The sequence below is a fragment of the Rosa rugosa genome, chromosome 2 (assembly GCF_958449725.1).
Source record: "Rosa rugosa chromosome 2, drRosRugo1.1, whole genome shotgun sequence".
Taxonomy (NCBI): domain Eukaryota; kingdom Viridiplantae; phylum Streptophyta; class Magnoliopsida; order Rosales; family Rosaceae; genus Rosa; species Rosa rugosa.
In genome coordinates, this window is record NC_084821.1 from 31,466,443 (window position 1) to 31,489,877 (window position 23,435).

General features: G+C 38.7%; 1 protein-coding gene and 1 long non-coding RNA gene across 4 annotated transcripts; one reads left to right on the forward strand and one right to left on the reverse strand.

Moving 5' to 3' along the window:
• Positions 1 to 5,008: 5,008 nt before the first annotated feature.
• On the reverse strand, positions 5,009 to 7,966 carry LOC133733057 (palmitoyl-monogalactosyldiacylglycerol delta-7 desaturase, chloroplastic-like). The gene is made up of 5 exons (XM_062160668.1): positions 7,602 to 7,966; positions 7,187 to 7,327; positions 6,924 to 7,064; positions 5,531 to 5,637; positions 5,009 to 5,418 (listed from the first exon to the last, which is right to left on the reverse strand). Exons 1-5 carry the CDS (start codon positions 7,896 to 7,898, stop codon positions 5,181 to 5,183), a joined length of 924 nt encoding a protein of 307 aa, XP_062016652.1. The 5' UTR covers positions 7,899 to 7,966; the 3' UTR covers positions 5,009 to 5,180.
• Positions 7,967 to 13,108: 5,142 nt separating this feature from the next.
• LOC133734156 (uncharacterized) lies at positions 13,109 to 18,561 on the forward strand. 3 transcript variants are annotated; one of them, XR_009858119.1, is made up of 5 exons: positions 13,109 to 13,728; positions 13,808 to 13,969; positions 14,429 to 14,512; positions 17,801 to 17,894; positions 18,264 to 18,561. It is a non-coding gene; the product is annotated as an uncharacterized LOC133734156 (long non-coding RNA). The 3 variants fall into 3 exon arrangements; XR_009858118.1 differs by having other exon boundaries at positions 13,113 to 13,728; positions 13,808 to 13,919; XR_009858117.1 differs by having other exon boundaries at positions 13,115 to 13,728; positions 13,808 to 13,919; positions 14,435 to 14,512.
• The last annotated feature ends 4,874 nt before the right edge of the window (positions 18,562 to 23,435 follow it).

Below are 23,435 nucleotides of genomic sequence, written 5' to 3' on the forward strand. Positions count from 1 at the left end.
GGTTTCCTCTTGTCCTCAGTTGGTTGGACCTTCAAAGCCTCGTTTTGGGTTTGGAATTGTGTTGCTCGGAAGCTTACCAGCTTCATGAAACTTGGTCATGAAGTCCACCACTTGTCCCATTTGCTTTTTGAGGTCAGCAATGTCCTTGGTGTGGTTCTGTTGTCCTTGAATCAAAGCATGTGTGGAACTAGTCAATGCCTGAGTAGAATTAGTCAATGCCTCTATCGTTTTATCATAGTGAGAATTTGAATTCCCTGAGTTCTGTTGAGGAGGCATGTAAGGTCTTTGAAAGGAAGGTCCTTGAGGACGTTGGAAACTGCCACCAAGAGGGTTCTGAACATTTTCATTGTTGGTCCACTTAAAGTTGGGGTGGTCCCTCCATCCAGGGTTGTAGGTATTTGAATATGGATCATACCTTGGACGTTGGGGACCCCCTTAGTTCCCTTGGTATCCTCCTATGGCATTCACAGACTCCCACCCACCATTCTCAATTTGAGGACATTGATCCGTAGGGTGTCCTTGGGTAAAGCATACCCCACAAGCAGAGGGTTCTCCATGGCCTTGAGTGCTCGCCACCTTGTTCACAAGAAGGGTGAGTTTGTTCAATTGATCCGCAATAGTAGGACTAGTGCTCACCTCATTTACCCTACGAGTGGTTTGTCTCACACCCTCATACTGTTGAGTATTTAAGGCACGATTAGCAATCAGTTCTTTCCCAGCAGCAGGTGACTTATCCACAAAAGCTCCTCCAGCTGCAGCATCAAGCATTTGCCTTTCTAAGGGTAGGAGTCCTTCATAAAAGCATGTAAGTAGGTTATCATCCTTCATCTGATGTTGTGGACATTGTGCAAGTAAGGAATTGAACCTCTCATAGTAGGCAGCATAGGACTCATCTTGTGCTTGCTCGATGCCACTAAGCTTCTTTCTGAGTGTTATGACCTTCGAAGCTGGGAAGTACTTTTCCAAGAAGGCCTTCATCATTGTGTCCCATGAAGTGATATGTCCAGCAGGAAGCTCATATAGCCAATCTTTGGCTCTGTCAGCTAGGGAGAAAGGAAATGCCTTCATCTTAAGAATGTTTTCATCTGCTCCTTGTGGTTGCATGTTTGCACACACAGACTGGAATTCTCTGAGATGCTTGTTGGCGTCCTCCATATTAAGGCCATGGAACATAGGGAGCTTGTGCAATAATCCACTCTTCAGCTCAAACTCTGCATTTCTTCCTGCAGCAGGGGTAGGGTACACAATACTCGTAGGAAGTCCTCCTTGGACCACTGATGTGGAGAGTTCCCTAATAGATGTCATTTTCTCTTCCTTGTCTTCTTCAGGTGGTGGTGACAGAGGTGGTGTACAGTTGGACGAAACCAAAGGTGAGGGTGTACGTGAAGGTGGAGATGGAGTAGGTGTAGATGATGTGGACTCCTCAGAAGAGTAAATCCTCTTCCCTTGCTTGTTAAATGTATATTCTTTGAATTGCAAAGGAGAAGGTCTTCTGTATTCAAGTTGTGGAGGATTCGTCAAACGAGCAAGTCTTTCTTCAATCTCTCGTGCACTAGGGATTTTAGAGGGCTCGGACATTCATGGAAATCCTGAACAACATTAAAATTTACACAAGTTAGTAAATTACAAAATACAAGAAATACAAGTTAATACTTTATACAAGAAAACGTCACTATTCATTATGCAACAAAACAAAAACGTAAAAAGTTTGTACAAGTAAGAAATGTATAAAACAAACCAATTTACACGTGAATATTATGTGCAAGTCTTCTACTTTTACATGGAATTGTTATAAACATAGTTAATATCTCAATTGATTCCAAGTTGTAAGTCGAGCCCAATAGAAACCACTACTATTGGTGAGCTACGATATAGGGATAGTCGCCTAGACATAAGTCTCTTTCCTTTGTTTCAGAAAGCCAGATGGCCAGATTAAGAGGTGAGTGAGAGGGAATACTCATTTTGGTGATACTACGGAGGCTACTCCCTCATTGAGGTTTACGCCCCTATTGGCTACTTCCACATTGTGGTTTACGCACATTCTATAGTATCTCTGAGATCCAATTGAACCCATCACCCAGGGTCTCAACCTAGGACACCATCTGTATAGGATTAGACTTCTTGTGGCCCAAATTTCTAATAGCGTCAACAACAAAGTTAGCTTCACGGAGGACATAAGCGAAGGAAATCGCTTCAAAATTGTTATCTAGACTCAAAATGTCCTTTAATTACAGGAGTACGAAGACGCCAGGGCGAAGCACACTTCTTATTGATGGAGTCAATAATTAATTTTGAGTCACCTTTAACTAGGATCTTCCGACAGTTGAGAATGAGGGCATGAAACAGGCCATCCCGAACAACACTACCTTTAGCAATGGGGACTGAAGAATGACTAATAGCATGAGCACCGGCAAACAAGAGGGAACCATCATGGTCTCTAATAACGAAGCTAGCAACAACTTCTTATTATTGACAACTGAACCATCAAAATTAAGTTTGGTAAAACTAGCAGGGGGGACCAGAGGATAACTTGAGAGAAAAAGCCTGGTTTATTGACATGGCAGGGGTTGTTTCTCATGTAATTCTCACCAACAGAGGCCGCAGAATGGACTATCATATTGGGAACTAGATTAGAGGATTAGAGTGTCTAAAAATGAAATTATTCCTCGCCTCCCAAATTTTCCAGCAGAACAAGAGAAGATTTCCAGTATCAGACTTTTGGTAATCCTTTCTAAACCAGGAATTAAAGAAACCAATCTTCAAAATATTGGAAGTCTGAATTGATAATGCCCGCAGAGCTCCAAACATTGACAGCAAAGGGGCAGGAAAAGAAGAGGTGGTTTAAATACTCATCCCCTGAGCTGCAGAGGGCACATAAAGGATCACCAATTATTAGAATAACGAACAAATCTTGCCCTTGTTTTCAAGCTTCCTATAGCTAAAAGTCAAGAGAAAATTTTGACATGAGGAGGAATATCTCTTTCAGAGATTAATTGACATTTACTTTTAATCTTGGCCTTGTATTACAAACAATTTTCTATCTTTTGGATTTATATTGGGTCCTTGACCCAAAGCACCAAAATTGAAAAAAATTATCTCACTTACCCCAGCAACAGTTTTTTTATTCCCACTAACCCAATTATAAATGAAATGACAGCTTTGCCCTTAGCATAATTAATAAATCACAACCACTGCCACTCATCTCTTTCATCTGTAGATGCGATCTCCTCTCTCTCTCTCTCTCCCTCTCCCCTCCAGAAGGCGCCGACCCGTAGAACTCCATCATCGCCGGCGAGGCCACCAACGGCTTCCTCTCACCGGATCCACCACTCTCACCGGATCCTTCCTTGGAGGATATGACAAGGCCCAGCCCCGATCCGAACCCGACACCTCCAATTCCGATTGAGATCAGAAGCTTAATCTCCGTCTCCGCCGAGATCGAGCTTGTCCTGGCTTACTTAATTGGCTTCTGTCATCTTTTCCAAACACTGCTTAGTTGCAGAAAGGTGAAAACCAACGTTTTATATCTATCTATATCCTATAATGTACAAGCAAGAAGAAGAAGAACGAGATCGAAAGTAGATGAATTACTGTATTCTTTTCGCCAGTGTTCGAAATAGGGGAAGAGGCTGGAAGTGTAGTCGTGGGCAACAAATTCAGAGTGATTTGGAGACTTCTGAGCTTGGAGTTGGATTTTTTGCATCGATCTCAGCGAGATTCCCATATAGTAAAGAAGTTGTAGGGCCTTTGATGCCTTGCATTTGGAGCTTCCTTCGGAGCCTCACGGACTTCAACCAGACTATGTTGTAGAGATGAAGAAAGAAGCCAACCAATCTAAAAAAATCTAGGGAAGAAACGATTCTGAAATGAAGAGAGAGCTCCATTATTTTCTCTCTCTGAGCATTGGGTTTCTAGCTAGCCAGGTAGAGTAGTGATATTTAATTATTTATAGCAACTGAACAAGAGTGGCTTTATATTCATATATAATACTCTAGTGTAAAAGTTACTCCGGGTTATGATGTTATCTATATAAGACTTCCCGCAACTTTTAAAATGTTGTGTTTCAAACTATAAATTGGTATATATTAGTTAGGTAACCCATAACAAGTTAATTAAAGGTCTATTGGGGGACAATAGACGTTTTGAATTGATGTAATCTCCTCTTTTTTTCCTTAATTAAAATTTTATTTGTCTAATTTTAGAGAGATTAGTTCTCATTTCGAAAACCGAAAGTTCTATTGGGGGGCAATAGACGTTTTGAATTGATGTAATATTCTCATTTTTTTCTTTAATCAAAGTTTTATTTGTCTAAATATAGGAAGATTAGTTCTTATTCTGGCGACTAAAAGTCCTATGGGGGGGGCAATAGACGTCTATTGGGGGGCAATACATGGGTGATAGTCGTCTATTGGGGGGCAATAGACCAAAAGTTCTATTGGGGGGCAATAGAGGTGTATTGGGAGGCAATACATGGTTGATAGACGTCTATTGGGGGGCAATAGACCTCTATTGCCTCTTTATTGGTGGGCAATAGATGTGTATTAGGGTAATAAACATTTCCGGTGAGGTTTTCTGAAATGTCCGATGGGCGGCAGCCGGTGACCGAAATCCGGCGAAAGTTGGCCGGAATCCGACGACCGGTGACCGGATTCCGGCGAAAATTGGCCGGATTCCGGCGAAGGTTTGCCCGATTCCGGCGGCTGGTGATGGGCTCCGGCGAAGTCTCCTATGGTTTCTCTCTCTTCCATTTTCTCTCTCTTTCTCTCTCTCTTTAAGTAACAAAGAGGTGAGGGGTAAAATGGTATTAAAAAAAAATTAAAAACAAAAAAAAAAATCTTAATGGGGTATTAGGGAAGACTCCGTTAGAGTGTATTGGGTAAGAGGGAATTAAAAAAACTTAATGGGGTAAGTGGGAAAAAAATCCCTATAAATGGGGTAAATAGACAAAATCCCAAATCTTAAACCATAAAGAGACTGGTGATTGGTGTTACGCGGCCCGAGTGGAATGTATTAATGCAACAAAACCGATTTCCATTATTAGCTATAGTACAAACTGACCATGCATTACATGCAAGAATTTTATTCACCAGAACATACATAAAGTAGAAAATTAAGATTCAGCGGGTAGTGCGTAGCTATCCATATCACATAATTAATTAATAGCAAATTAAGCAAACTAATTAATCTTCGTAGCTTATTTCATGAGAAGCGACGGTTGTTCTGGTCTCTAAAGTTTTGCGTTTCTTATGAGCTTCGGATGGTAGTTTCACATCTTTTGCCAACCCTAGAGCTTCAAGAAATCTTATGACGTACCAAGTCACGTCAATCTGCCACCATTCGAGGCCTTGTCGAGCCGAGTATTCGAAAGCGTGGTGGTTGTTGTGCCACCCTTCTCCAAGTACAAGCAATCCTAACCACCTAATTCAAGAGTTAAACATGAAGATACATGTACAGTGAATCACAAATCTAAAAATATTAATGAACCGTGATTACTTAATTAAAGACCCTTCATTATGTTCGTATTACGTACCAAAGGTTCTTAGATAGATCACCGGTATTCCATGCTTGATACCCCCATGTGTGGCCAGCCGAATTTACTAGCAAAGTGCTGTGGAAAACAATTACCATCCTCACTCCCTGATGAAATGATTTAATTAATTAGTTTAATTAATATAAGAACTTCTTAATGAAATTGCAACAAAGGATTTCTTAATGATAAATATTTGGATTAAATACTTGTTACTCCTCATACTTTTCCCTGAAAAACAGTTTGGTCCCTCGCCTTTTAAATTAAACTGAATAGTCCTTATTCTCTCAAATTCTCATATAACAAGTCCAAAATGATCTGAAATGACTATTATGCCCCTAATTTTCTATTTTTATTATTATTTTTATTTTTTTCTCTATTTTTAAAATTTTTCTCCCCTTTTTTTAATATTTTCTCTCTCCCTCCCTCTCTCCTGGCCGCACAGTCTCTCTCTCTCCCTCGACCTCTCTTCTTCTTCTCTTATTTTTTTAACTAATGGTGCTCTTGTGCTTCCTCTCTTTCAAGTCCCACTCCGACCTTGACAACCGCCTCCTCTACACCCTCAACGAGCCCTTCGACTACTGCCAATGGCAAGGCGTCAAATGCGCCCAGGGCCGCGTCGTCCGCTTCGTCCTCCAGTCCTTCTCCCTCCGCGGCACCCTCGCCCCCCACACCCGCTCCCGCCTCGACCAACTCCGCGTCCTCAGCCTCCACAACAACTCCCTCTCCGGTCCCCTCCCCGACCTCTCCTCCCTCTCCAGCCTGCAGCTCACGCTCACCCTTCTTTGAATCCCACAATGCCACCTCGCCGGGATCGTCGGAGCCTTTAGGGGAGAGTGCACAGTCACAAGGAGCGGTGGTGCTGTCTCCGCCCTCTCCAACAAGGCACAAGAAAACCGGTCTGGTTCTCGGAATATCAATAGCAGTTGCATTTATGTTTGCTGGTCTCTTATTCGTGTTTGCAGTGATCCGAAACCGAACGTCCGGGACTGAAGCCGAAATTAGACCCTCGAAACCGTCCCCAAGTGAAGACAGGGATCCATATCCCGCCGCCGAGGAAGAGAGGTCGAGGGAGAGAGAGAGACTGTGCGGCCAGGAGAGAGGGAGAGAGGGAGGGAGAGAGAAAATATAAAAAAAAGGGAGAAAAATTTAAAAAAATAGAGAAAACAATAAAAATAATAATAAAAATACAAAATTAGGGGCATAATAGTCATTTCGGATCATTTTGGACTTGTTATATGAGAATTTGAGAGAATAAGGACTATTCAGTTTAATTTAAAAGGCGAGGGACCAAACTGTTTTTCAGGGAAAAGTATGAGGAATAACAAGTATTTAATCCTAAATATTTCTTTTGGTCGAAAATAATAAAAAAAATTTTAAAAATGATCTCACGAACCATTCCCCAAACGATGAAGGGAAACCCACCAAGGACATATAGAATTCCTCCAAGAATAAATGAGTGTAAAAAGAACGTATGATGAAGAAACCTATAGAATGGCTGCCTTTTCAAATCTTCAACATTTTTCAGTCCTCCATACTGCAAATTATTTATTTAATAAATTAACTTTGCAAATATATGTAAAGGGTAAAAGAAAAATGTGCAGGTACGTAATACTATATAAAACATTTGGTGTATGCATTTGTAAATTAATTACATACTCTTCTGAACCGCGTATTGCTATCCAAAATCCATCCCATGTGACTAAACCAAAAACCCTTTAGAGGGCTATGAGCATCTTTCTCTGTATCTGTATACTGGTGGTGGTAACGGTGTGTGCTCACCCAGTCAATTGGACTTCCCTGGAAAACCAGAGCCAAGTTGTTACGTATCAATTTAGAAACCCTAAATATACAACTCATGAAAACTTTCATAGTAATATGTTACATAGTTAATTTGAAGTAGGCTAGGTTAAACCAAAAGTAAATATGTGAACTTGATCCTCATTCAAAAAATGGGATTTTCATGAAGGGAAGTAGCAAAATTGGCACACAGCCCGCGCTGCACATAAAACCTCGAAAATAAATTTATGTGTACGTGTTGTAGCTAAGCCATAGCAGGTTGGTAGGTACGTACCTGAGCTGAAAGAACAGCGATATAGGCAAACAAGTACTCGAGAAACTTGGGAAGCCTGAAACTCCTGTGCGCAAGGTTTCTGTGGTAAGACAGAGTTATTCCCAAGCCGGTGGCATAACCGAGAGCCACCATGAGGAAAAACGCAGACCATTTGAAATGAAATGGCGCAAATAAACAAAGAACATGGATCGACACAAACATCGCTGCTGTGACTAGGTCAAGTAAATTCCAGTTCCTCCCTGAGAAATATGCACAAGGCGTATTGAGAATGGCCACCCAGATTCCCAGAAGCCCCATATCTGACTCTGATAAGCTTAACTCTCGCTCAACTGTACTACTGCACCAGTAGCTGCCTCTGCATGAGAAGCATGAGTGGAACTGACCATTATTTATACTGGTGAGCCAAGTGAAAAGAGTTAAATAATTTCAGTACCTGTCAGGCCATGGTACGTACGGTTTGGAAAACTTTTATCAGCTGTTACATATTTTAATATTTATGCATGTGTTAACGTCTCTACTTTTATGCCCAATGATATATAAGTAAGTAAACGTCAGAAAATTAAATGGTATCAATAACTTGCTATATATCGACCAAAGCGTGGTTTTGGTGCACTGTGTACATGAATTAAAGTTACTGAACTATTGAAGCCCGGACCCAACCCGCTTGAGGGAGTTTTATTATATGTTAGAGATACATAGTCATACCACAATTATTTAAACCAATTCGTTTTGGAAATCTTTTAAATAAAAAAAGATGACTATTATTGTTGAAACCAATTAGCTAGGCACCGCAGTATATGCTCATCTGTCAACGTCTCTACTCATGTCATGCCCATATGATATGTTAGGGTAGGGATTACAGGACCATCTCCATCCTCGAGTTCATTCTCCACCGTCATCTCCGCCCCAATTCCCAATAAATATATATTGAGGATTCTCCGTCCCCATCCCCAATAGGGATTAGGCCTCCAAACTCACCTCAAATCTCTAATAAGAATTTAATAAATAAAATAATTTTTTTCTCATATTGCTTTTTTTTTTTTAAATCAAAATCTACAACAAATAAAATTAAACATGATTAAATTCATAAATCATAATTCAGTGAGTGCAAAATTCAAGAAGTTCCTCATCCCAATCTTAGTAAACAACAAAAAGTCTCGATAAAAAACAAAAAACCTAAACAATAAACAAAAATCTCCACAATCAATCTCTCAACTTAAGCTCCATAGCATGCCCATTTTATTTGAATGAAAAACAAGGTCAGTAAAAATTCAAGTTATCTTTAATAAAAGAACAAAAAATAGAAGAATGAGACTTTACCTTTGTGGCAGAAAAACTTTTCTTGCTAGTGGAAGAATTTGCCGTCAATAAGGGAGAAGATATAGATCAAAAGAGACAAAGAGAGAACGATAGGAACGGTTGGGTTGTTGTTTATGAAGTTAGGGTTTATACGGTGCCTTTTTATTGTAAAAGTGTAGCCATTAAAGTAAAGTAGTAAATGTATATATTTGTGATTTATATTATAAAAAATAAATTAATATATATATATATATAAATTAAATATATGTATATATTATTAGGGCAGGTTTGGGGATGGAGATCACAATACCATCCCCAATCTTAGATAGCGGGTTTGCTCCGTGGCGGCAGAGATCATGGCGGAGCGGTCAAGGTGACGTGCGTCGATGGAGCTATGCTGGAACTGCGCGTTGGGCATCGTGTTCGATGGATGCTGGGCTGGAGCCAAGCCAGGCCTGTTGGGCTTTTGAGTGGGCCTTCCCTTGGAGCTTCTTGGATCTGGATATGTTGGGCTGGGGTTTTTGGCCCTAAGTCTAGCCCTATGTTTTTAGCTTTTTGTCTAATTACAATAATTTTTCTTGTATCAGGAATCTAGATTTCTAGCGCCTCTGGCGTAGTAGTAATGGAGAATCCCCGGTACCTCTGCGTATTTGAATGTATAATGAGTAGGTCTATTTTTATGTACCATTGTGGGTACTCCACTATCTTTTTGTCGATCTGTCTATAAATAGCAGCGGAAGGGTATGTAACAGCTTATTCTGGCTTGTGATGAATATATTATTTTGCCCCAAGGGCTTGATTCAAAAATAAAAATAAAAAACATATTAAAGAATTTGACTTTTTTATATATTAGTAGAATTATGTTTAATAGTTATTTACAGTTTCTTATACAACAATTCGTTTAAATTATCCTATTACCCGATTTAACCCGTATTCATCTCCATCAGGGTGGAATATCTGATGGGTAGCCTTACTAATAGTTACCCTACACGATAGGAATTTTTGTCATCCCTACTTTGATGCTGGTGAGATTTGAATCCATGCTCTCTAAATAGGTTAGGTAACTAACATATTATGACTCACTGAAAAGTCAACAGTACGAAAACCTCCCTTTCTCATTTCTTTTCAACGTTGGTAATGTTTGAGGTGCATTTGTATCAAATTAGTCCTCATCATTAGTTGATTTTTTATTGGTTCGATTCAATGGCATCAACATCGTGCTTAATTAACTATGACATGTGTTTATCCTTTGGTTAGTACGTACTCGATCAGGAAATGTCGAATTATTTGTACATCTATGGTTAATCATGGAGAAGATAAAAGATATGAGAAGAAAAAAAAAAAAAAAAACAAAAAGAGAAAAGGAAAAGGAAAAGAAAAGAAAAGAAAAAAAAAATCTGATCATTGCTAATGTCAGCATTAGTTTTCCATTCATTTTTCCTTCTTCCTCACGCGCACAGCTTTCTCCTTTTTTTCTTTTATTTTTCATTTTGTTATTTTCTCTTTTCTTATCTCGTATCAGCTCCACCTTATCTCTCCATTCTTCTCAATTGCCCCACACACTCATCCATAATTAATACCATCCATCTTCTCTCTTCGGCCGACATCACAAAACCACAATTCCATTTCCATTAATTCTTGCCGTTTAGCCACACCACCGAGAACCACACTGGTGAGCCAAGTGATCGAAGAGAGTTAAATCAATTCAATACCTGTCAGGCCATGGTAGGTGAAGCCATTAGTTCTTACGTACAGTTTGGAAAAATTGTAGATGAAATACCACTGTCCGCTGTTAATATTTGTACATGTTGTTAAGGTCTCTGCTGTCATGCCCATTTATCTATGCAAGTAAACGCCAGAAAATTAAATGGTATGACTAATTAGCTATCGACCAAAGGGTGGTTTAGGAGTAAATGAATTGAAGCTCTAAACCAACTCGTTGTAAGGAGCTTTTATTAGGGCTGGCTCAAATTACCAAACCTACCGCAACCGACCGAACCGGAGGTGTCGGCGCCGACAAATACGGCAGCCGGTGGATTGGTACCGGTAGTACCATACCGAAGCTAGCTAGGTACTCGGCTCGGGAGTGGTACTGCATAATGTAGAGGTTCGGTAATACCGAACCAGCCGAAATAAAAGTTTTTGGTTTAATTCCAAAAACTCCCACCCTTTTTGCGTTTGCCATGCATCGAACACTTGCCAACCTCAATGAGAACTCAAGCCACTTACCGTTGGACCACAAGGTGGCTTGTGACCAGTTGTGCAAAAGCACATATTTAATCTCATAAAGAATAATAAGGTTTCACCTTCCATTTCTTCCCGAAACGACTGTAAATTCATTCTTCCTTCTCCTTCCAGAAACCTTCTTCTTCTCTCTCTCTTCATTTCTGACTTCTGTTCTTCTTCCATTCTATTACTTCTTCCTCCATTTTCTCATCGTTTTCCTTATTCATTCTTCCCTTTCTTCCTTCTTAGATTTGAATCAAAAATCAAATCTACAAATAGATCTCTTCTTCTTCGACTGTTCTTCACTTCTTCTGGTTCATCTCTTCTTCTTCATCTTTTTTTTCTTTCTTCTTCCTCTCAATTTCTTCACTTGGCTTATAGATCTAAGGGTTATGAACCTCAAGATTTATAGATATGACTCATATGAGGCTCATTAACCTTTAGATGAAAAAAAACTGCATATTTTGTTACTGGATTTTCGCCGGATCATCGCCAGATTTTGTTCCTCGCCTCCGAATTCCGACGATCGGTGTGTCAAAATACCAACCGATACCGACAGTTTAACTCGGTAAACCGAGGTTTCAGTAACCGAAACTTCCGGCACGGTACCAGTTTCAATTCTGGAGAAACCGAGGGCTTTCGGTCGGTATTCGGCTGACGCCAAAAAAGTCGGCAACCGTGCCGCAGCCAGCCCTAGCTATTATTGTATGTCAGCATAGTCATACCACAATTGATGAAACCAATTTGTTTTGAAAATCTTTTGAATGAAAAAATGAATGTTGGTTGTTCTATATTTGCTCATCTGTGAACGTCTCTACTCATGTCATGCCGATATGATGTGCGAGTTTAGGCAAGAAAATTAAGGAGCGTGGTATATATCGGGCGCCAAAAAGTTGGATCACTAGTGCGTCACATTGATGCGAAATTACCCAATTACGCTTTTACCTCATTAAGTTGGCTTTGCATGGCCAAAAATTAAGGGAGGATCAAGAGAGAACTTCCTTAAACTTGAAAAGTGAGGATGTTTTTATTTTTAGCATTTATTTTAATGAGCTAAAATCATTTTACGACCCTGAACTTTACATCTGAAATCATTTGTGTCTCCAAATTTCTATGATCACATATGCCATTATACTCTCCAATATGATCAACCAAAGCCATTAATAAAGTAATTCATCAATTTCTCCATAAATTGGTGATGATGAGAGTCCACTTAGGGTCATTTTTTCGCTTTAGACATGTAACGGTGTGGTTCTTGCATGATTGAATGCCAAAATCTAGTTTGAGTGGGCAACACTATATGAAGAAATTGATGGATTAGTTAAGGATTGGCTATAATCAATCACATTGAAGAGTACAAGGGCACAAGCGATCATATTAGAAGTTTAAGGGCACAAATGATTTTAGGTATCAAGTTCAGGGTGGTAAAATGATTTTAGCTCTATTTTAATAATCAAAACCACTCATTCTCTAGTTACCCACACACATATGAATCCTACAAAGAATTAGCCAAATCGGAAAATGTTTAACCATTTGATTAGCACAATGTTTGCTTTAATTTTATCTAATGGACTACATTTGTTTACACAATTTCCGGTGACCAAATATCCACTACTACAAAAATTGAATCAGACGACGCATCACAATTTTCCGTCGTCTGATTGATTTTTATTTTTTTAGATGTCGATTTTATAAAATCCGTCGTCTGATAAGGAATTACGAATGAGTTCAGAAGACGTTTAAGGATAGAACCGTTGTATGATCAAAAAAAAATTGAGTGGCAAATTTTCTGCCATGTATGTGGTGCCAAATCTCATATCAAACTCCACATTCCCCCCTAATAGGTATTAAACATTAGACGAGAAAACCCTCAAATTTAAATGGTTGCATTCAGACCACATTTTTACACAAATCTGTTGTGTCATTCCTTGTCCAAATTGATAGGGTCGAGTTTGAAACCCTAACACTCGAGTAAAACAAAAGAACAAACATACCCAAAAGACCAAAATCAAAACCCTCTCTCGACAGACCCAAACTCAAAACCAAAACTCTCTCTCGACTTGCCTCACACTCTGCACTCCCTCTGCTTGGCAAAACCCGACCTCTCTCCCCCTCGACAAACCTTTTCTCGTCAAACCCTATTTCTTCTTCTACAAACCCCAACCAAAGCTCTCTCTCTCTCTCTCTTCTCGACAAAACCCAGACCAAAACCTAATGGGTTATTCGATCTGGGAAATAGTGAAGCCCTTCATCGATGTTGACCTCAACAACTCCGAGCTCTATTCTGACCGCGCTCAGGCCAACATCAAATCCAACTATCTCTCTTGCAATTTCCGAGATCGGCTGTGTGTTTTTTGCTTTGTACAAAGTGAAAGAGAAAGAGATTTGGGTAATTTCTGGGCATTTAAAAAGCTAAATGCCCAAATCGGTGAGTCGCTGTCTCGAAGATTAGGGTTCTCCTTCCGTCGCTTGCCATCGCCTCTCTTCAGTCTGGGTTCAAATTTCAAAATGACGAAGTCGCCATCGCCATTGTCCTCTCTGGCTCTCTCCCTCTCCAGGCTCCAGCATGGTCACACATCGACAAAACACATCGACTGAGCAAGTGAGTCGAATTTCTCATGAATCTGAGTTTCTCTTTCTCACGAATTTCTGGGTTTTCACTTTTCACTCTTGGTTTGCAGTTTGCTCTCTTCAACTCTTCGGTCTCTTCCTGAAGCCGTCAAGCAACAAAGCAGATTCTGGGTTCGACTCTTCAAGCTCAGTCAGTCGCTGATTCTTCAAGGCTCAAGCTCGGTGAGTCGCTGACTCGCTAATTCTTCAATTGAAAGTTTGAAACTATGAATGTAAGAAACTTAGAATGTTTAAGTTGCTGCCTTGCTGTTGCTGGGCATTTTGAATCTCTGATTCTTCGAGCTGATTCTGCATCTGTTCTGGTTCTTAAGTTTCTGATTGGTGTTCTGTTCAGAGATTCTTGTATGAGTTGTATCTGTTTTGGACTTTCCTAGTTTGCTTAATGCTTATTGTATATGTTTTTGTTTAATGAAATTTGGCAGTTTTGCCTATCTTGATTAATAGAACTGCATATGTTTTGAATTAATGAAATTTGGCAGTTTTGGATAGGAATTGATTAATAGAACTGCATCTGTTTTGGTAAATTGAATTGCATCAGTTGTGGACTTGTGGTAAATTGAATTACGCTATGCATGTACTGTGCCACTGCTGAATTCTATATTGGTTTTGGTGATCTTATTTATTTTCATCATTATTTTGGCCTCTACATGACAATGATTTTTGGAATTAAGTTTCAGCTGCTTAGAGAAGCTAGCACTTCCGTTTTGGAGATACTGAAACTTGATGTTATCTCATTTTTGTACATTCCAATACAGGTACTATTTTCAGTTTTAAGTTTTGCAATATTTGATTTCTTGAAGTATATATTCTTGCCTTGGTGTATTGATACGCTTTTTGCAAGCGCGCAATTTAACCCTGAAATATCGTTAGTAGTATAAGCAAATAGGGATCGTTCTATTCCGGGGATTGAGGGTACACCTGTCATTGTCAAACAATTAAACAATTAAAATTAAAACAAAGTATAATATTCACAAATATATTCACAACTATAAACATTTTACACGAAAATGGGGGATTTTGTTTTTGGTTTTTCGAAAATAAAACTAGGTTAACAAAACAATTAAAATGCAAAAACATAAAAATACGAATGGAATGAGAGAACAAAGATCAAAACCGAAACTTATGATTAAAATTGATTCAAACCCTAATATTGTTCATCTAAGTCATGAGAAAGGAGTTGATCATGTGAAACATTCGAAAGCAAATGAATTCCCATTTTTTACTTTTCAATGCTAATTAACCTAAGCGAAAGCACCTAGATTAATCCTATCAAACATGCAATCAAACCCTAGAAAGCTAGTCAATCATGTCATGTTTAACGCATTACACATAGAGAAAGGCTATCAACTCAAGTGTACAACTTAGTATGGAAAAGTCCACCTAATTGCAATTCTCTTTAATTAAATTCGATCTTTGTACAAAACCTTTACTACTTTGATTCAAGTTTACACAAAACGAAAAGTCGATTTCATGTTCTTAAACTTAGCACCAATTATATCGAAACCCTAAGTGTTTGCAACCACATAAGATTAAAATACAAAAGTTATCTATAACGCAAATTTAATTAAACAAACCCACATAAGCAACTCTCGAAGAACAATAATATGAATCTGAAAATTTCATTCAATCATATAAAATTCCAGAAATTAATATTCATTCAAACATATATGTCAACTAAAACAAACCAACGAAATTCAAACAAAGGTTACAAAGTAGAGGTCGAATTACACCGTGGATGGAAGATGAGGATGAATGATTTTCGTTGTGATCCTTGAAGCTTGAAAGCAAGTCTTCAATGGTGGATGGTGGAGGAATAGTCACGGCTCCTTCTTCTCCCTTCGGCCTTGCTTGAACTCTGTGGCTTGCTTTAGAGGATGGAGAGAAAATGGGAGAAGCTCACGGCAACAATATAATTTTTCTGAATTTTTCTAAGGGATATGGAACTTTTTTCAACGTCAAAGAGGTGGGTATATATAGGAGCACGGCTAGGGTTCACAAAGCAATCAGAAATTTCCACATAGCTTCCACCAATGAGAATTCGCCAAGTAAGCTTTGTGATGTAGTCCAACCAATCATAGAATGCGAAGTAATCCGTGTGATGTGTTCCAACCAATCAAAATTCTCTAAAATACCTCCCTAATATTTAATTGCCGAATTTCCTTGGAATTATTCTGATTTTCTTCATGAATTTCGGCTAATATTCCTTTAGGGAATTTAGGGATGCACCTAGACACGTTTTCAGCTTTTCTTGGTCTCCACCTTTTTCTCTTTCCTTTTATTTCTCCCTTGAATCTCTCTTGGCGTCATCTCCTTGATTATTTCTGATTTTCACGTTGGCAATCACACCAAATTATTCCTCCAACAATATTTCCTTCCCATAAAAGTCTCCCAAGAAAATCTCTCCTTGAAATCCTCAATCAATCATCTTTAATTCCCATGTTGTCACCTTGTTTTTCCTTAAGTATTACACGGCAAATTTAATCCCCAAGGAAAATATATTTTCCTTTTTAAAAACTCTTCCTTGATTTCCTCTTGCCATTATATTTTCTGATTTTCCACGTCATTTCCTTGCCATGTCATCTTCATGAAGCTTCTCTTTCCATTTATGAACTCAATTCAGCTTATTTATTCCAAAGACCTGAAAATAGAAGCTTTCTAAAATAAGAAATGGAAACTTTCCTAAACTAAAATGGAAACTTTCTAAAAATGGAAAATAGAAACTACAAAACGGAAACTTTCTACAATTAGGAACTTTCCCAATCAAAGAATGGAAACTTTCCTTAACAGAGTTTTATTAAGGAAATAACGCAGGAAATGTAGGGAAATAGCAGTTAAAACGTAGCATTAAAATGCTCCTATCATGTATCAAACATTTTGTTTTGTAGGTTGTAGGGAATATTGCTCAATTGAACATATAAATATGAATCGGTTGTAGATCTGTTCATATACCATTGATATCAGCACTGTTAAGGAATTATTTGATCATGGTTTTTGTTATACAGAACGCTTACAGCTGCTTATATATATATATATATATATATATATATATATATATATATATATATATATATATTACTTTATGTCCTGCAAGTATAGGAACATCTGATAGGGAAAAAATTGGTCTTTCTTATTTATTTTTAAGATTATGGTGGTGAATATAAAGGCGCTGTAATCAATTGTATCTAGCATATTGAGGTCTTTGTCACTTATGAGGGAGCTTTACTTTGGTGCATATAATCATCTTGGTACCAACCATATCATTAGTTTATGTCTGTGATGTTTTCTGTACTTTTGAAAAGCATGGTCCTAGAATATCAAAGTAAGAGGTTGATTCATTCCAAAATCACGAAAGGTAAGAGGAGAAGTAAAGGTCATGTAAAAAGTGTTGTTATATTGTTCCCATAGTGGCATAGTGCAGTTAATTACTTTTACTGTCTTACAGAACTCGCAAATCTGTTTTATGATTGCAGTCGGAAGTAGTTGCCTTAGATGTTTTTAATCTACTGAAAAGAAAAATAGGATTGTTTTGGTTTCAATCTTCTCAGGATTATTTGGTTGGGAACAAAAAAACAAAAGAAAGAAAGTAGGATCAAGATGCAGTTTTCTCTTTGTTTCTTTTAACTAAATATCTCTCTGTTATTGTTCTTGCATCAGTGTCTCTTTATATATGTCAAGCTGCTACCTAGCTTCATATTTTATACAAAGTAAGGTACCTAAAGACTTCATACGTCCTCTTACAGCTCTATCAATGTGCAGTCATACTATACCCTCACTTATACTAGATGTGCACACCTCCATTTGTTGTGAAGACTAAGATTTTTAGTGCCCATGAAACATATTTGTTTTAACTTTTAAGTGCAGAACCATTTTACCATGCATATATGTCATGAATCATAATTCCATATACAAAGGCATATGTTGTATGCATGTACTTCCACGTGGATGTATGTGTTTGTGTGTGCATTGATGCATATTTTGGCAAGTTAATTACTAGTTTCTATGATCAAACATCTATGTGACTCGAATTGATTGCTTATCTTCAGGTAGTTGGAAAAAAAGTATATAAGGCTCTATCATGCTTCATTGTCAGAGGAACTCTATGCACATACTGAAACCATGCTTTGCAACTCAAGTCAGGTAATTGCATTCTTGACCTCATTAAAGTAAGGAAAAGATCTAACCAAACTGGCTAATACCTTATCGAGAAGGCAGATGCTAAAAGTAGACCTATATTTTCATATGTTTGCATGTGCCAAGGCTATACATGATTATTAGAAAATATGTATCCATACTTTCTCTGGAAAGTCAGCTGATATTGTGGAGAAAACAATACACGTTAGCTATTTCCAGCAGGTTTATTTCACATTCTCCACCTTGCATGTATTAATCATAGATGAGCTAATCTTATGGATTAATAGATGGGAACAATTTCTATACATTGTATTAATGACCAATTTCACCGATGCTAAATGTAAACAAAAAGTAATGTTTGTTTGATGGTTGCAGCTTTTAACATCAATTGAAAACTTCTGCATCTATTCAATTGTTGTTGGAATGGTTATTGGGATATCAGTTGGAACTCAAAGAAGGGCTGCCCATTCTTACTAGTCCCAAGGATCACAGACAGTAGCTCGACTTGTAGACATGGAGCTGCAAGGGTACTCGGCCATTGTATGATGTACAAAATAGCAAAAGTCGACAGAAACAGAGAAATAAGACAAATGTACAAATGACCCTCTTAAATTTGTGTATGAATATTTGGGAAATACTCCCTATTTGATATCAATTTACTGAATTCATTTTACATATGGTGGGATTTGAATTAATTTGATTGTTATATATCTTGACCAACATGTTATACACAATTGTAAAAGCTCAATGTGTCATCTTAAAGCACAGATACATTTAATTGTTAGTCTTCACACCACACTTTTTGCTAAAAGAACTGTCGAATGTATACAATAGTTATGACGGCTACAAAATAAAAACTGTCGTCTGAATATAAGTCACACAATGACCATAAAATAAAACGACATCTGAATCGCAATCACACAACAGTTTTTAAAATCGCCCGTTGTCTAAAGAATAGTACACAACAGCCAATGCTGTCGACAGGCTGCCGGCATGCTGTCGATAGGCTGCCGGCATGCTGCCAAGCCCTTCACACAACGGTTCCCTACAATCGACCTTCATCAGACGGCGCCTCGATATACGACGGTCAGCCTCCATATCAGACGACAGTTTTTGCCCGTCGTCTGTTTCAATTTCTGTAGTAGTGATCTGTAATCTTGGTAGATTTTTTGTATACACAATTTTTTCATAAGAATATAAATGATCAACGGTTGAAATCATTAATTTATGTTATTACTAGTGTAAAACTCTTAAAGTAAGGATGTCCTATCTAGATTCTCCTTCATATACACACACACAGAGGTTTGTACCAGAATTTTGAGATGCTGGGTAATCAAGACAAATGCAGTCGGATAGTTCTTGTGGATAGACAAGCGTACAAGCACATGTTTCACAGGATTGAACGCATCGTCTGTATGGAGTACTGGAGTAGTAGAGCCACCTGATCTTTGTCGAACTTTTTCAATACGTAAAATTAAGATGAACCAATTATCATGATGTCACTAAAGTAATTAACAAATTAACCATATTCATGCGAATTTTAGAGCTAAGCACTTTCTGAAATTGATTAATTAATTAATGATGATAGATAGTTAAGATATAATGCTGCAGCGGAGATTAGAGATATATGAGGCACTGAAATATAGCTTGTTAATTAATTCGATGGACGTTTTTACTTACCTTGTTGCTTGGGTTGGAGGCAAATACACTTCGATAACTGGGTTGGATATATAAGTGTACAAGCGCATGCAGGTTCACTTTCACAAGATTGAATGCATTCTTTGTAAGGCATGGATTCTGATTTTTCTCTACCCTTTTCTGCAAATTAAGTTCACGTCAATTAGTATCTGATCATGCTATTAGATTTAATGGAAGCATTATAGTTACGTACGAACCAGAACCAGAGTCGATGGAGTCGAGGCAAACACAGAGTGATAAATCCGGTGGCCAAATCTTAGTGCAACCACACTTGTAACCAGACTCGGTACATTCTTTGTATGGACTCAAGTTTGATATTTCTACATAAATATTAACCGATCATATGCTCAGTTATTCTTTCTTAAAGTACATTAATCATGCATGTGCATGTATAAGCTTGAAATTCGTAGTAGTGCTAGCTAACTAGATTTTTATATAATCATAGTTCATACCAACTAAAATAGTGATAGTGATGAATACCATAGGTTTCAAGTGCTGGGGAGCTGCGAGCACTCAACATTGTTGTAGCCGCAGCCATCATAAAAAACAACGCCAATGGAGTAACCGTCATACTATTCAACACTTGGACCTCCATTAATTCTTCTTCTTCTTCTTCAGCTTGCCTAGATATTGAGTCCCTGCACCTTCCTTCTTCTATTATTATCTTCTTCAGTTGCAATTATAATAATGGAAACATATATCATCGAGTGCATGCGCAGACGATGCTTCATCCACATACGCGTTGATAATGAGATTAATACACGCAACACGTACATACTAGAAGTTTCGAACACGTGAAAAACACAATAGGATTGTAGCTGATTTAGATAATTCTTTCACGTACGGGTTTCTCTATGTGGAGCCATCGTTTATGAATGGGACGATAGATATAAAGAGGATTAAGATAGAATCGGCTGATAATTCTCTTTTTCTTCACGAGATCAATATATATCCTAAAGCAACATGCACGTAGCTACGCTCCAATTTGCAAAAGTATGCATGCGTTACAAAAGATCATCATGTTGAAGTTAAACCGTCCCAACTATTCCACATAAGGATTATTCATACCAGCGAAATTACATACCGACACTACTGACATATGTAAAGGGCACGACAAAAAGAAGTCATTGTGTTGCACAATTTCTCCAATGCCACAATTGACAAAGATTGCCCCGCAAACAAGGAAAAAGAAAGTCCATGGAGGAAAAAAGGTTCTGGTCATCGATCGATCTAGATCATCACAGTACTTTGATATAATAGTTGAACCAAGTACTGTAATGATCAAGGTTATGGTTCTCATTTACCTGCAGTGTATCTCGTGAATATTGGAAAAGAGAGTTATTTCATCGCTACTTTTATCAGTTTTCTTAACCTGGTCCTCATGAAAAAATACAATAAGTGCATACCCGTGAATTGAAGACATAAAATATAAAAACTAATACATAGAAGTTATGTATTCCAAATTTCAGTTTGTATAGGACGAGATTTTCTCTCAACTAGGTTTTCTCTCCAAAACAAGCGGCCTCCTTGCCGCTCCCTACCCCCAGCCTTTCTCTCACGTCGCTTTCATGGCTTCCATCGACGCCGTCACCGCTAGCTTTGCTGCCTCCTTGGCTCTTGCTGAGGGTGGTCAAGCCCCGGACCTTGGAAAAATTGGTGGAGGCCCAGTGAAGAAATCCTCCCAATATTTTCTTCTTGGAAAACCTCTCACTTGCAAACCTGTGGATTCTGCAACTTTCAAATCTCACTTCCTTCGAACTTAGATGGTGGAAAAGGAGTTTAAGGTACAGGAAAAGATTGACAATCTATTCCTATTCTCTTTCGGATCAGCCCGAGACCGAAATAAGGTCCTCAAAGGTGGAGTTTGGTGTTTCGATCGTGCTCCAGTCTGCCTGGAGGAGTACGATGGAGTTCTACCCATTGCTGAAGTTTCCATGAAACATGTTCGAATCTGGGCTAGGGTTTCAGGTATTCCCCCACTGTATGAAGAGCCTGATAACCTTGTCCTCATTGGGAATCTCTTGGGGGGTTTCCTGGATTATGACAAGAAGGAGTTTCGAAAAGGATCAATGCGCATCTTCTTCATGCATGACATCTCCAAACCTATTCTCTTGGAGCGTACAATCTTCTTGGATACATGGATTGAACCAATCTTGAAGTTTCAGTTTGAGCATCTCAAAGGTCGGTGTTCTCAATGCGGCCTGCTTACGCATTCGGGGGTCAAATGTCTGGCACCCAACTCAGCCATCTCCACCCCTAGGGTTATACCGTTTGGTGGTCCTCCAACTGCGGGTGGAACTTTCTCCTTTACAGCCCAGGCCAGCCGAGAACTCCCACAACTCTCCTCTACCTTGCTCAAGAAGAAAAAGCCTGTCATCCGAAAGCTAGACAGATCATTATCAACAGTTGATCCATCTGCGAGTTCCGTGGCCGATATGGCTGCTGAGGAATCTGATGAACCTATAGGAGTTCAGCAGACAGAGCAGGTTGAGACCGATGCTTCCGGTTCGGCCTTCAAGGTTAGGAATTCCGAATCTAGCCCACCTGTTCATACTGCACCAGTGGAACCTAAGGTGTATAAGAAAAGAAACAGGACTGGAGGTTGCACTCCCTCCCCAAAGAAACTCAAGACAATCCTGGGTGGTAAGATACCCATACTGCGAGCAGAGGCCCTAGGGTTGATTGAAGCTGTTAATGAGAGTGAACAAGGAATTCTGAAGAAGAAGGTTGGAAGACCTCTGGGAAGCAAGAACAAACTTCCTCGCCCTCAGAAGAAGTTGAGTGGGACTTTGCGTCTGACTTACCCTTCTGTTGAAGCTGCTCATGAGATTAGCCCTAAGAATAAGGGCAAGGGAAAGCTCTAAGCCTCCCGTGTTCGATACCTAGCATTTGATTCTAGTCTATTTCTATTTAAGTTTAGTTTCTCTGATTGTACACCAATTGAGGTCCTTGGCAATTAGGGTTACTCTAGAAAGGGTTTAGATAGTTGTTGGATTGTCTCCTTATGCTAGGTCTAAATTTTGTGCTCAAAGATGTTCCCCAATGAGGGTTACCTGTTATGTGCTTAACAGCTTAGACCATCTAGGCTTTCATTTGGTGTAAGACAGCATATGATGTACGTGCCTTCTGGCCATGGATAAGTAATGAAATTATCTACTTCTCAAAAAAAAAAAAAAACTTCTATTTATTCCAATTATTGATTTTCGTCCACTCACGCTAATGTTTTCAATTACTTTCACCTGGGCCCTTTGGTTTCAAATGCCCAGTCTGCAGATTAGATAGTTCGACATAGTAGGAGTTGAGGCATAGCATCAGTTGCTGTTGTATTTTATATTGTAAGTTACTTAGTTATACTTTTATAGTTGTACCTTGATTTCTTTTTCCTTCTTTAAACTGCTCTAGTAACCTGTGGGATTAATATTTTAGAATTTGGGAGTTATATTTGTGTATTTGGAGATATGTTAAGTTTCGAATATTCTGTTGATTTTTGTGGAACTGTTGGACTTGTTTTACTTGTTATGAAGTTTAATGTGTTGTGAAGTTAGTCGTGATTGTGGGGAGCATGTAGACTCCAGGAGTTGAGGATGGTGTTGATTTTTAGAAGTGTAAATTGTTTTTCTACAGGTTTTGGGTGGTCCATCTTTTGGGTGTGATTCTGCTGAAATTTCAGCCAATTATCCTATGATATCAGTGAGATTCGAACATGTGACCTCTACAGGTTCGAATCTCACTGATATCATATTAGGGGTTTCCCTTCCATAAAGCCAGAGTATGGCTTTGGTATTGGTTATGTTGGTGTGCTAGGTAGCCTTAGTGCGTTTTTATTTATCCCACCCCAATTATCCTATG

What these genes read in the sequence shown, in the direction of transcription:
- LOC133733057 (XM_062160668.1), bottom strand. Translation starts at nt 7,898, where the DNA reads ATGGGGCTTCTGGGAATCTGGGTGGCCATTCTCAATACGCCTTGTGCA. An exon ending in TCGCTGTTCTTTCAGCTCAG is followed by an intron (nt 7,328 to 7,601) that starts GTACGTACCTAC and finishes CTGGTTTTCCAG; the next exon opens with GGAAGTCCAATTGACTGGGT. An exon ending in GATCTATCTAAGAACCTTTG is followed by an intron (nt 5,419 to 5,530) that starts GTACGTAATACG and finishes CTCTTGAATTAG; the next exon opens with GTGGTTAGGATTGCTTGTAC.